The 12,883-nt window shown below is 38.1% G+C and overlaps 1 protein-coding gene across 1 annotated transcript; it reads left to right on the top strand.

The window, feature by feature from the left end:
• The first annotated feature begins 1,488 nt into the window (after positions 1–1,488).
• Positions 1,489–3,507, top strand: LOC143404041 (uncharacterized). The gene is made up of 2 exons (XM_076862404.1): positions 1,489–2,289; positions 2,458–3,507. Exons 1-2 carry the CDS (start codon positions 1,489–1,491, stop codon positions 3,505–3,507), a joined length of 1,851 nt encoding a protein of 616 aa, XP_076718519.1.
• Positions 3,508–12,883: the final 9,376 nt, after the last annotated feature.

Here is a 12,883-nt window from a genome sequence, read left to right as displayed (position 1 = left end):
GTTCTAAAGTTTTTTTGGTTGAACTTTTTGGGTCTGCTAGGGATCATGTCATCGGCAAATAGTGCTAATTTAAGTTCCTCTTTTCCTATATTTATGCCTTTAATTTCTTTTGTCTGTCTAATTGTTCTGGGTAGTGTTTCAAGAACTATGTTAAATAGAAGTGGTGAGAGAGGGCATGCCTGTCTTATTCCAGATTTTAAAGTGAATACCTTCAATTTTTCTCCATTTAGAACTCTGCTGGCCTGAGGCTTAGCATGTATAGCTTTTACCATGTTGAGGTAATTTCCTGTTATCCCTAATTTTTCTAGTGTTTTGAACATAAAGGGATGCTGTATTTAGAAATAGGCATTTTAATGAAAAAAAATCAATACAATAATAAAATGCTTAAAAATCAATTATGTTTTATAACTTTCAATAATCTCTACATGAGTGCACATTAGATAAAAGTCTACAGATTGATAATATAAAATTGCAGTATTCTAATCTGCCTTTATTATAAAGTAATAAGGGGTTGATTTTCTATACAATACAGACAAATTGTCTTATCATTTAAGCCATAGCAGATGTAGATACTTGGAGAGACCTCTATATTTATGATAAATCTTTCAATATCTATAGACATGTTTCTAACCTAGGTAATTTGCAGTACATTTGTTTTTGGTGTAATACAATATTAATTCTGTAAAACTCATTAAAATTTACTTCTTATTTAAATCCTAGAAAACACCCATATGATCATTTTAAAGAGCTTTACAATGGTAAAAGTGAGAAAGATTTTAACCCATGCCCCAAATTTATTTATCTAAGCATTCACAACCAAAAAACAAATTACAGATATAAGGTATGTGAAAGCACTTTTAGTAAAACTGCAAGCATTTCTGAACACCAGAGAATTAATATTGGAGGGAATCCCTACAAGTTACAAAAATATGTAAAAGCATTTAAAGATTCCTCAATTGTATATCAGAGCAGTGATAAAGCCTCCATAAATAAAGGATGTAGAAAACATTTTACTCAAAATGTATCCATTACTAAAATCCACAGGCTTTACAGTGAAGATAAACCTTACAAATATAAGAAATGGGAAAATGTCTTTAAGTGTTGTTCAAGCATTTTTAAAAACTACAGTAATCATAGTGTAGAGAAATTCTGGAAATATAAAGAATGTGGCAAAGCTTTTAATCAAAAATCATACCTTAGGGCCTGGGGATGTGGCTCAAGCGGTAACACGCTCACCTGGCATGTGTTGCATGCTGGGTTTGATCCTCAGCACCACATAAAATAAAATAAAGATGTTGTGTCCCCCAATAACTGAAAAATAAATATTAAAAAATATTCTCTCTCTCTCTCTCTCTCTCTCTCTCTCTCTCTCTCTCTCTTTCTCTCTCTTTCTCTTTCTCTTTCTCTTTTCTCTCTCTCTCTAAAAAAATCATACCTTAGTATACACCAGAAAATTCATACTGGAGAAAAGCAATACCAATGTAAAGAATGTGGAAATCTTTTAATCAAAGATCAAGCCTTACTCAACACCAGAGAATTCATACTGGGGAGAAACCATACATATGTAAAGAATGTGCCAAAGCTTTTTATAAAAAATCGCACCTTATTCAACACCAGAGAATTCATACTGCAGAGAAAACTTACAAATGTAAAGAATGTGACAAAGCTTTTAATCAAAAATCATGCCTTACTCAACATCAGAAAATTCATACTGGAGAAAACCCATACAAATGTAAAATATGTGGCAAAGCTTTTAGTGGAAACTCAAGATTTATTATTCACCAGCTAATTCATACTAGTGAAAAGCCATACAAATGTAAAGAATGTGTCAAAGCTTTTAATCAAAAATCATACCTTACTCAACACCAGAGAATTCATGCTGGGGAGAAACCATACAAATGTAAACAATGTGGAAAAGCCTTTAATCAAAAATCAAACCTTAGTAAACACCAGAAAATTCATACTGGGGAGAAGCCATACAAATGTAAAGAATGTGACAAAGCTTTTAATCAAAAATCACACCTTATTCAACACCAGATAATTCATAATGGAGAAAAGCCATACAATTGTAAAGAATGTGGCAAAGCATTTAATCAAAAATCAAATCTTAGTAAACACCAGAAAATTCATACTGGGGAGAAGCCATATAAATGTAAAGAATGTGGCAAAGCTTTTAATCAAAAATCATACCTTACTCAACACCAGAGAATTCATACGGGGGAGAAATCATACAAATGTAAAGAATGTGGCAAAGCTTTTAATCAGAATTCATGCCTTACTCAACACCAGGTAATTCATACTGGAGAGAAGCCATACAAATGTAAAGAATGTGGCAAAACTTTTAATCGAAGATTATACCTTATACAACACCAGAGAATTCATACTAGGGAGAAACCATACAAATGTAAAGAATGTGGAAAAGCTTTTAATCAAAAATCACACCTTACTCAACACCAGAGAATTCATACTGGGGAGAAACCATACAAATGTAAAGAATGTGGCAAAGCTTTTAATAAAAAATCATGCCTTACTCAACACCAGATAATTCATACTGGAGAGAAGCCATACAAATGTAAAGAATGTGGCAAAGCTTTTAATCAAAAATCATGCCTTACTCAACATCAGAAAATTCATACTGGAGAAAACCCATACAAATGTAAAATATGTGGCAAAGCTTTTAGTGGAAACTCAGGATTTATTATTCACCAGCTAATTCATACTGGTGAAAAGCCATACAAATGTAAAGAATGTGTCAAAGCTTTTAATCAAAAATCATACCTTACTCAACACCAGAGAATTCATGCTGGGGAGAAACCATACAAATGTAAACAATGTGGAAAAGCCTTTAATCGAACATCAAACCTTAGTAAACACCAGACAATTCATACTGGGGAGAAGCCATACAAATGTAAAGAATGTGACAAAGCTTTTAATCAAAAATCATACCTTACTCAACACCAGAGAATTCATAATGGAGAAAAGCCATACAATTGTAAAGAATGTGGCAAAGCATTTAATCAAAAATCAAACCTTACTCAACACCAGAAAATTCATACTGGGGAGAAGCCATACAAATGTAAAGAATGTGGCAAAGCTTTTAATCAAAAATCATACCTTACTCAACACCAGAGAATTCATAATGGAGAAAAGCCATACAATTGTAAAGAATGTGGCAAAGCATTTAATCAAAAATCAAACCTTACTCAACACCAGAAAATTCATACTTGGGAGAAGCCATACAAATGTAAAGAATGTGGCAAAGCTTTTAATCAAAAATCATACCTTACTCAACACCAGAGAATTCATAATGGAGAAAAGCCATACAATTGTAAAGAATGTGGCAAAGCATTTAATCAAAAATCAAACCTTACTCAACACCAGAAAATTCATACTGGGGAGAAGCCATACAAATGTAAAGAATGTGACAAAGCTTTTAATAAAAACTCAAGCCTTAGTAAACATCAGAAAATTCATACTGGGGAGAAACCATATAAATTCATGCCTTAATCAACACAAGATAATTCATACTGTAGAGAAGCCATACAAATGTAAAGAATGTGGCAAAACTTAATCGAAGATTATACCTTATACAACACCAGAGAATTCATACTAGGGAGAAACCATACAAATGTAAACAATGTGGCAAAGCTTTTAATAAAAATGCATACCTAAAACCCCAGATAATTCATACAGGAGAAAAGCCATACAAATGTAAAGAATGTGGCAAAGCTTTTAATCAAAAATCAAACCTTACTAGACACCAGATAATTCATACTGGAGAAAACCCATACAAATGTAAAGAATGTGGCAAAGCTTTTAATAAAAATTCAAGCCTTAGTAAACATCAGAAAATTCATACTGGGGAGAAACCATATAAATGTCAGTAATGTGGCAAAGCTTTTAATTGAAGATCATTCCTTAGTGAACCTCAGAGACTTCATATGGGAGAAAAGCCATACAAAGGCAAATACTGTGGCAAAGCTTTTAATCAAAGATCATGCCTTATTCAACAACAGAGAATTAATACTGGGGAAAAGTTATACAAGTGTAAAGAATATGGCAAAGCTTTTTATCAAAGATCACACATTTCTCAACACAAAAGAATTCATAGTGCAGAGAAACCACACAAAAGCAAAGAATGTGGCAAAGCTATTTCTATTAGAAAAATCTCATTGTTCACCAAAAAATTCATACTAGATAAGAGCCATATAAATGTAATGAATGCGGCAAAGTGTTAAGTATGCTTCAAGTGTTACCACGCAACAGGTGATTCATACTTCAAACCATCCTCACATACATATAGACTGTAAAAGTCATTTTTTGTGGGATCACACCTTATTGGTCACCAGAAATTTCAGACTGCAAAGAAAAATTACAGTTGCCCCGAGATAGTTTTGGAGAGCTGACTGCATGAAACCCCACACTGGCCCAACCAGCCATGACCCAGGAGCCCATGGAAGTGAGCAGGGAGCACAGTTGGAACCTTGGGCCTCTTTGCTCCTGTGAACCACTCCAGTTCACTTGTCCCTTCCTCAATCACTCTGTATTGATTGAATTAAAATAATCTTGTTTTTCAAAAGCTATGTTTGAACTTAAAGGCCACTTTTGTACCAAACCAACACATTAATAAAACTATCTTATGACTAAAGTCTATGATCACATCAAAGTTTTTTTCCATAACCTCAGATGGATAGTATGGTCCTTTGTTGATGTTTATTTATTTATTTATTTATTCATTTTATTCTTGTACTATACCAGGGATTGAATTCAGGGGCACTCATCCCCTAAGCCACATCCCAGCCTTATTTTGTATTTCTTTAGAGACACAATTTTAATGAGTTGCTTAGGGCCTCACTTTTGTTAAGGCTGGATTTGAACTTGCGATTCTCCTGCATCAACCTCCCAAGCTACATGGATGAGAGGCATGCACCACTACATCCAGAAGTCAATGTCTCTTGCTCTGCAGTTAGATACAAAATTTTACTCAGGATTTGGTGTCCATAAAAACATTCAAGAGTTGTTTTTGTCACACTTCAGGCATCAGATTCTGGCTTTTAAAATGTCCTGCATGACATAATTTAGCTTTCTATATCATATGCAGAGTTTACAAGTTTGAAACCAGATGACTGAAAAACAAAGATATTGAACAGCAAAATGTAACACATCCTGTTGTTAAATCCACACATGTAGTGGGTTTGAATGATTACATTGAATAGATACCAGGAGTCCTGTCCATGACCCCTAGGCCCCTGAGCCTCCAGAGGGTGTGCACAAATGAGAGTGAAGCACACTACCCTTCACCCACCCCTGAACATACTATATAGCATTTACTAGACAGACCAGGGGAAGCACTGTGTGTCTTTGTATCTGGTTGCATATATATATATGACATCTGTTTTAGAGAACACTGATCCAGTACCTGATGAAACATAGCTGCTCTGCACACTTTACAAATCCATAATGTTGTTACATTTGGGAAAAAAAAGAATGGTTGAAAAATGGTGTCAATGAAAAGCATTTGAACTGGTGAGTCCATCCTACCAGCAACTCTCATAAGGATACAGTTGTGTCACCCAGGAAAATGCAGGTCCATCCCCAGCCACACTATGAAAGCTCAGAAAGTGAAACCTTTCCCTGGACTCATCCTTGGCTCAGCCTTCAGCGTGCTTCTTCCCAGGGAATGATGGTTTTGACAGTTAATAAAGTATGAGGAAATGTCTTCCACTGCAGTACTTCAGATTCTCTCAGGATTCTGGAAGACTCAGTCTTCAGCTGGGCACAGTGGTACACACTTGTCATCCAAGCAGCAGGGGAGGGTGAGGAAGAAGGACCACAGGTTCAAATTCATCCTCAGCAATTTCACAAGAATCTAAGCAACTTAGGAAGATCCTAACTCTAAAAAAGATTTGGGGATGTGGCTCAGTGGTAGAGAGCACCTTGGTTTGATCTTATGTTCACAAAAAAGGAAAAAAAAGAGATTCAGGTTTTGTGGTAGTCAGACTCAGTATTTGCTGTGTGTCTGTCTGGACAATTGCATCATTTAAAAGTTTTTTTTTTTTTCCAAATGATAATAGCTATAGTTACTAAGTGATCACCATAGTGCTATAGAGCACAGATACCTCTACTGACTTTTGCTGTAACAGAAATATCTGCATGATAGTCTCACAATATTAAGATGGTGCCTTTATTGATGATGGTTTTATTTGATAGCCTCTGGTCAATTACTCTCTCACAACAGGTGTGCACTAAACTGCCTGCAAGTCCCACTAACCCAGAATCTGTGAGCAGTAGCAGACCGTGAATAGACCCCAAGTAGACACAGAGACATCCATGCAAACTCCACTGCAGGTGTGGACTAAGCTTCGTGCCTCACTGCTCAGAGTTCTCAGCCATGGCAGTGGTCACACCCAGTGGACATTGGGCCTTCTAGAGGCATTTCTGATTTTCAAGGTAGGGAATAGGATTACTAAACATCATCATGATGGGCAAGCCCCTTACCAAAAACAAGTCTTTGGTCTCTAAGTTTAACCATGCCAAGGCTCAGAAACCCTGGGTAGATCATATAATCCACACAAAAAAGAACTAGTATTTTTCTAATTTATTATTTTCTCCCCAGTGCTTTAAGCACAGTTATTGTCTCCCAGTAGGTGAGGAAGGGAGGAAAGAAACAAAAGAAGGAGCAGAGGGAGACACACAGCATATTATCAGAAGAAACTTAAAGCCTGCAAGCAGGAGAATTATTAATTTGGGCCTGATTGTGGTGCTACTAAACCTCTGTTAAAGGGTTCTACCATCCTTCCCAAAGCTTACCAGTCCCAGGTCAGTCATCAATGCCGAGACAGATGCCCCTCTTGAACAACAGGCAGGATTCTTCCTAAGCAGGAACCCCATTGAGTAAGTAGTCTTTCCACCTCTTCTATCCCAAGAATGCACATTGAGTATTTCACCTGCATTCACACGTACACACACACACATACATGCACACACACAAACATGCAGGCTATCAGAATCTGCAGCCCCATGCTGGAGCTGGTGGCCTGGGACATTATCTTGCCACCTACAAAGAAAACCTTTCACTTCTGATCCTGCACATTCCAGAGTGTTCTGTTCGGTGCTTCACTTTCCCCTTCCAAAGTGCCATCTGAGAGAATAAACCTCCAGTGAGATGCAATGCCATGCAAATCCAGGCCACTGTCCTCTTCTCTCTACCTGAATAGTATGTCATTGTCCCAAACATCCTGAGCTTATCCCAGACAGGTATCACTTGGTGACAAATTGAGGATCAAAGGACAGAGGAGAGATTGTTGACTGGCATCAGAATTCTCTGCTCTGCTGGCCAAGCTTCATGCCTCACCAGAAGATACTCAATTAAAACAAGGAGTCTTGCTGCTCTGCGGTCACCCACAAGGTTGCTTAGGGTCCATGAAGCATGTGACCTAGAAGATTATAAACACAGACCCTTGACTGAGGGGGCAGACAGCAGGCTGCCAGAAACACCTACAGAGTCACTGTCCTTTTTTTGTGGAAATAAACAGTGTTTGTGTTACCAAGGCCTTTTTCTATTGGGACTCTCTTTCTTCGACAATGGTGCTTTGCTGACCATGAAGGGAATGACTTCTTAGACTGCTTGTGGGGGGGGTGTGTATGTTGGGGGCAGAGGAAGGTACTGGGGATTTAACTTGGGAGCATTCTACAGTTGTTCTACTATACCTGAACAAGATCCCTATATGTGTTTTTAAAATTTTACTGTGAGACAAGGTCTCTCTAAAATGCTCAGGCTGGCCGTGAGCTTGCAATAAACCAGTTTTAGTCCTCTGAGTCACTTGGTTTACAGGCATGTACCACTGCACCTAGGCACTGGCCACTGCACCCAGTCATGACCTTTTGGAGAGAGCTAATTCTTAGCGATAGTTAGCCAAATCCCCAAGTTGTTCACCATGTGCAAATTAAACAATATAATTTCCATACCACCACTTTCCTTCCTATTGTGCTCCTACCATCCAAGGCCAGTCTTTGTTTGATCTAATCACAGCATGTTGGGTACCAGAATACCAGGGATGGTCCATGCTCCCTAAAGATAACTAAAATTATAACATACTAACCCTAAATTCACTTATGCTGTCTCATCGTCCTGCACAAATACAAGAAATTCTCTTTCCCACGTTCTCCATCACCTTCCACATGCTCATCTCCTGACCAATCCTGAAGCTTCCCAAATGGCTCTGCACTTCTGCTTATGGAAAACTGTAGATCTCTGTGACAGTCCCTGTGTTCATGTGAGTCTCCCATACCTGATTAAAACAAACCCAAGGCACTCTTACTACAATGTCAAACATATAAAGCTTCTCAAAGGGGCCAGGGCAACTGCATCTGTAACCTGTACCCCTGGGTTTTAGTCATGGGGAGGCACCCAAGCCTCTGCTTTCTGTTAAGCCCTCCCATCTTAGTGCTGGGAAACACAAAGGGCTGCCAGAAGTGGGAGGGAAGGAGGAGCACTGCTCCTGGGATGTGGGAATTGTGCAAGCACTGTTCCTGTTGCATACAGCCTCTTCTGCCATGGATGAAAATGTGGGTTGCAGAAGAGGCACAGGAGCAGATAAAGGCCACAATAGTCTGGAGTAGAGCTAGACTTGGACCCAAGATTCAAATTTGAGTTATCTTTCCACCTTCTCATTTACCTTCTCAATCAATACTTTAAAGCATCAAAGAAGGCAGGCCATATGTTTTGGGTGTTCATAAAACCATAGTATACTTTTCATGAGAAGAAAATATCCTGTCTCCACTTTCCTCCTCCAGATTGGTATTATTAGGGCCTGTGACCATAGCTCTGCCACCACCAGGACTTTAGGCTGTAGAGAAATTGTCAGCCTCTCGTGTATGGGGAGGAGGACCTGTAACATTCTGAAAAAAATAAAAAATTCGATTAAAATCCTATAGCCATTGTTCCCTGTAGTCAAAGACTCTGGCTTAATATCACTTCCTGCTATCTGCAGTAAAATCTCCCTCAGTGAGGAACACTTCAGAGACTCTGATGGGAGCAACAAAGAGAAGTCAGATCCACCTGCAAAGCACCCACCACTATCTAGTGGTTTTATTGGGCAACCGTGGGGATCTGCACATTGTGATCCAGAATATTCATTTAAGAAAACCATTGTCCACACAATCATGGTTACAGTGCAGTTATATGGCCTTTAGAGATTTTTTTTAACCTTTAAAATTATGTTTTTAGTTTTAGGTGGACATAAAACTTTAATTTTATTTCTATATGGTGCTGAGGATCAAACCCAGTGCCTCATGCATGATAGGAGAACACTTTTCCACTGAGCCAAAACTTCAGCCCCCTTTAATCTTCCTAAACAACAGATTGGGTATTGCTTTCTTCTCTGGAAGAGAAGTAAAGACCAAAACATTTACAGGGATTTGACAATTAGCTGTGGGTGGTATTGTTGAGGGTCTAAATGGGGATATTGCAACAGGATTCCCTGAAGATCTGAGCAGTTGGGTTCCATACACCCAGCCCCTTGGATCTCAGGGTCTGTACACCAGGGCTGGAACTAGACAATTTTAGATGCAGGTTAGTGAGGTGTAACTTATTGAGACTATAATATTTTTTTATAAAGTAGTAAAAAAACAAACAAAAAAACCTTGTTATTGGAGGAGAGACAAAATCAGGGCATAGATTCTCAGCCCCAAGCACACAACTAAATGGATTATGAATATTAAGATTTGTGAGCCACTCTGAGTCTCATATAGTAAGGCTGGGATGAAGCCTGAAAAACCATATTTCTATCCAGTTCTCTGGTGAAACATATTTTTATGGGGCCCAGTCTTTTGGACCAAGGATCAATCATACTATGACTTGCGCTAAACTACTTCTTACTAAATAATAGAGGACAGATGTGAGTGGTGGGACCCTGAGGTTCAGGGAATAATTCTATACAGTGGGCCCACTGTGCTGACCCTCACACACTTTCCTTTTCACAAAGAAATTAACCTGAATCCCTGCCTGACTTAAGTGGAGAGGGTATGTCACATTCCTCATTGAACTATCTGTTATCTGCAGGAGAAAATCAGTCACGAAATACTGTCCATAAGAGAAACCCACATTACCTTGAAGAAGGGAATTTCTGTGACTCTCTCCACATACCAGATTCTGAAAACCAGGGAGATAAAGATATTTGTTTATAACTCTAAAATCTGCAAGAATTATGGTTAAGAATCCAATGAGAAAAATTTAAAGCATTCCCTCTAAAATTCAAAAAAAGTAAAAGGATGCCCTTTTATGCCACTTCTATTCAACATCCTTGAAACTCTATCCAAAACTATTAGAAGAAAGAATTAAAGATAAATGAATAGAAAAAGAGGAACTGAAACTATCACTGTTTGCTAATGACATGCTTCTATATTTAGGATATCCAAAAAATTTCACCTGAAAACTTTCTTGATTGATAAATAAATTTAGCAAAATAGCACAATATAAAATAAACACCCATAAACCAAATGCATTTCTATACTTAAACATAGTATAATTAGAATAATTATGAATTATTTTTTTTAAATGAACACAATATCTTTATTTATTTTGTTTATTTTTTGTGGTACTGAGGATTGAATGCAGTTCTTCACATGTATGAGGCAAACACTTTACTGATGAGCTATAGACCCAGCCCCAAATAATTATGAATCATAAATAAGAATTCCTATGCTTATATAATTTTACCAAAATAAATTCTATGTCATATTTAATTAAGAACAACTAAAATAAAACAAATTAAAAAATAGTGAATAGGAACATAGAAAGAAATTGATAGTGTCATAGCATGATGATGAAATGTCTTTAGGTTTATTCCAGAATTTTCTGAATCTCTCCCCAAGTGGAGTCTGCCAAAGGTGTTCAGGCCTGAAAATAATTAGGTAGAAGATCAGGATGCTGCAAAGAGGAGCAGAAGGGACTGCACACCTGCTGCATTGATATGCAGGTGAAGGGATCCAAGGGAGCAGGGAATTTCAAGGCAGCCCACATTTAACTAGGGCAGAGAGGAGCAGGGTGCCTGGTTATGTATTTATTTATTGGTATGTGTATGGAGTTATTCATAAAATTTAAAAAATCTGGGATTAGTTTTCCTGAATTCACAATGAAAGCCAAATATTCTTTTTTTCCTTGAAAAGAGAGATCCTTGACCCTCTCTTAACAATAAGTCTTGTCTGTAATATGTGATTTTTTTGAACCCCTGATATTTGGGGAGCAAGATACAGAACTCTGTTTTGAATCAGATCTGCTCTATTTGCATCAAAACAAGCTGCCAGAGGTGAGCAGTTAGTAATGCTGTTTTTAATTGTTGTTGTTGTTTGTTTGTTTTGTTTTGATTTTTTTTTTTTTTGTAAAGTTCAGAGTATCCAGCTGCAATTATGGATGCACCTCTGGGCAGAGTATTTTTGACTTTTGTAGAAAAGCAGGTGAGTGCCCAGGTCCCAAGATCCAGGTGAGTGGTGGGAGCCAGACAGAATGCCCAGGTTTGCTTTGGTCTTTGCAAACTGCCATCATGTGGCCACCACAGGTATTTCTCTCAAAAAATGCCTCACCAGAGAGCAAGGGAGCCCAGGGACAGTTGGGTTGTACAATGTCTGTGCTCTATGATGTCTCTTCTGTTCTGATCTTCTTATTCTGCCTCCAGATTAAACTCAGAAAAAAATCAAGCTCTAATGTTGCCATCCAGGTCCAAGTCTACTCTAGGGCACCTGCCACACCTGCCGGAAGCCTTCACCAAAGTGTGCACACGTCATTGTCAGCGTTTATTGGGGACTTAATATTTCTTTTCTGTTGCTACTGTTTTTGTTTTAGCTCCCTGCCCCAGGTAGCCCATGTTCCAGTCAACTCTACTGGCCTTATAGTCCTTTTACAAGATGTATTGACAACTTCCCAAGAGAATAAAAGACCACATCCATTTGTGTATTTTTATACAGATAAAAAGATAAAAATTCAGCACTCTAAAGAATGTTTTGTGGTGGTCTTATTATAGGAAGTGGCCAAGGTAATGAAACTTTGAAGGATCAACCTCAATTTCTCAGCATTAGAACCAAACTTAGAACTCTGAAAACCAGGCACACACATTCCAGAGAGGGTGCATTATTCAGCTCATTTAAATGGAGATGCCCAAAATAAAAAAATATGTTTTTATGATGTATGCAAACTTCCAGGGTTCTAGGCACAAAACTGTCCTGAGAATATTTACATGTTGTCTCAGCCTTCACACTGATGCAAAGAGGAGCAGAAGGGACTGCACACCTGCTGCATTGATATGCAGGTGAAGGGATCCAAGGGAGCAGGGAATTTCAAGGCAGCCCACAAATATGACTATTTATCAGGAGGTATTTACAGGTAAAAGAGAGCAGTCCAGAGAAGAGCAATCCAGGCAAGTCCTTATCTTGGATCACAGGTGGAAAGTCTTTTGACCTTCCCTTTCTGTGTGTGTGTGTGGGGGGGGGAGGGTAGTAATTGTGGGCACCTGAAATGACAGAATTAGGTTATCAGGACATGTGTGGTAGGGTGGATATTTAAATATTGGATTCTAGTTTTTCTACTGAAATAATTATCCAAAGACCTTATTCTGTAATCCAATGTATGGAGGCCTATGCATATATTCGTCTATTTCTAATCTGTGTATTAAAAATTTTCAGTGGGAGTGACTCCTGTGGAAACAGCCATGATGGTTATGTTAATTGTTGTCCTACATGTAAGACGAAGTCTTTGCAGAGCTTCCTGTAGACCATCAAAAAGCTACATTTTAATTCTGTCTCCTGTGGAAAGAGCAAGTACACCACAAAACCCACAATGACTTCTGTGGTCTGAGGTTAGCTGAGCCTTCTGGAGAATTGTCTCCAC

The sequence above is a fragment of the Callospermophilus lateralis genome, chromosome 7, assembly GCF_048772815.1.
Source record: "Callospermophilus lateralis isolate mCalLat2 chromosome 7, mCalLat2.hap1, whole genome shotgun sequence".
Taxonomy (NCBI): Eukaryota; Metazoa; Chordata; class Mammalia; order Rodentia; family Sciuridae; genus Callospermophilus; species Callospermophilus lateralis.
Note: the sequence above shows the minus strand (reverse complement) of the source record. Positions and strands in the feature narration are given on the sequence as shown.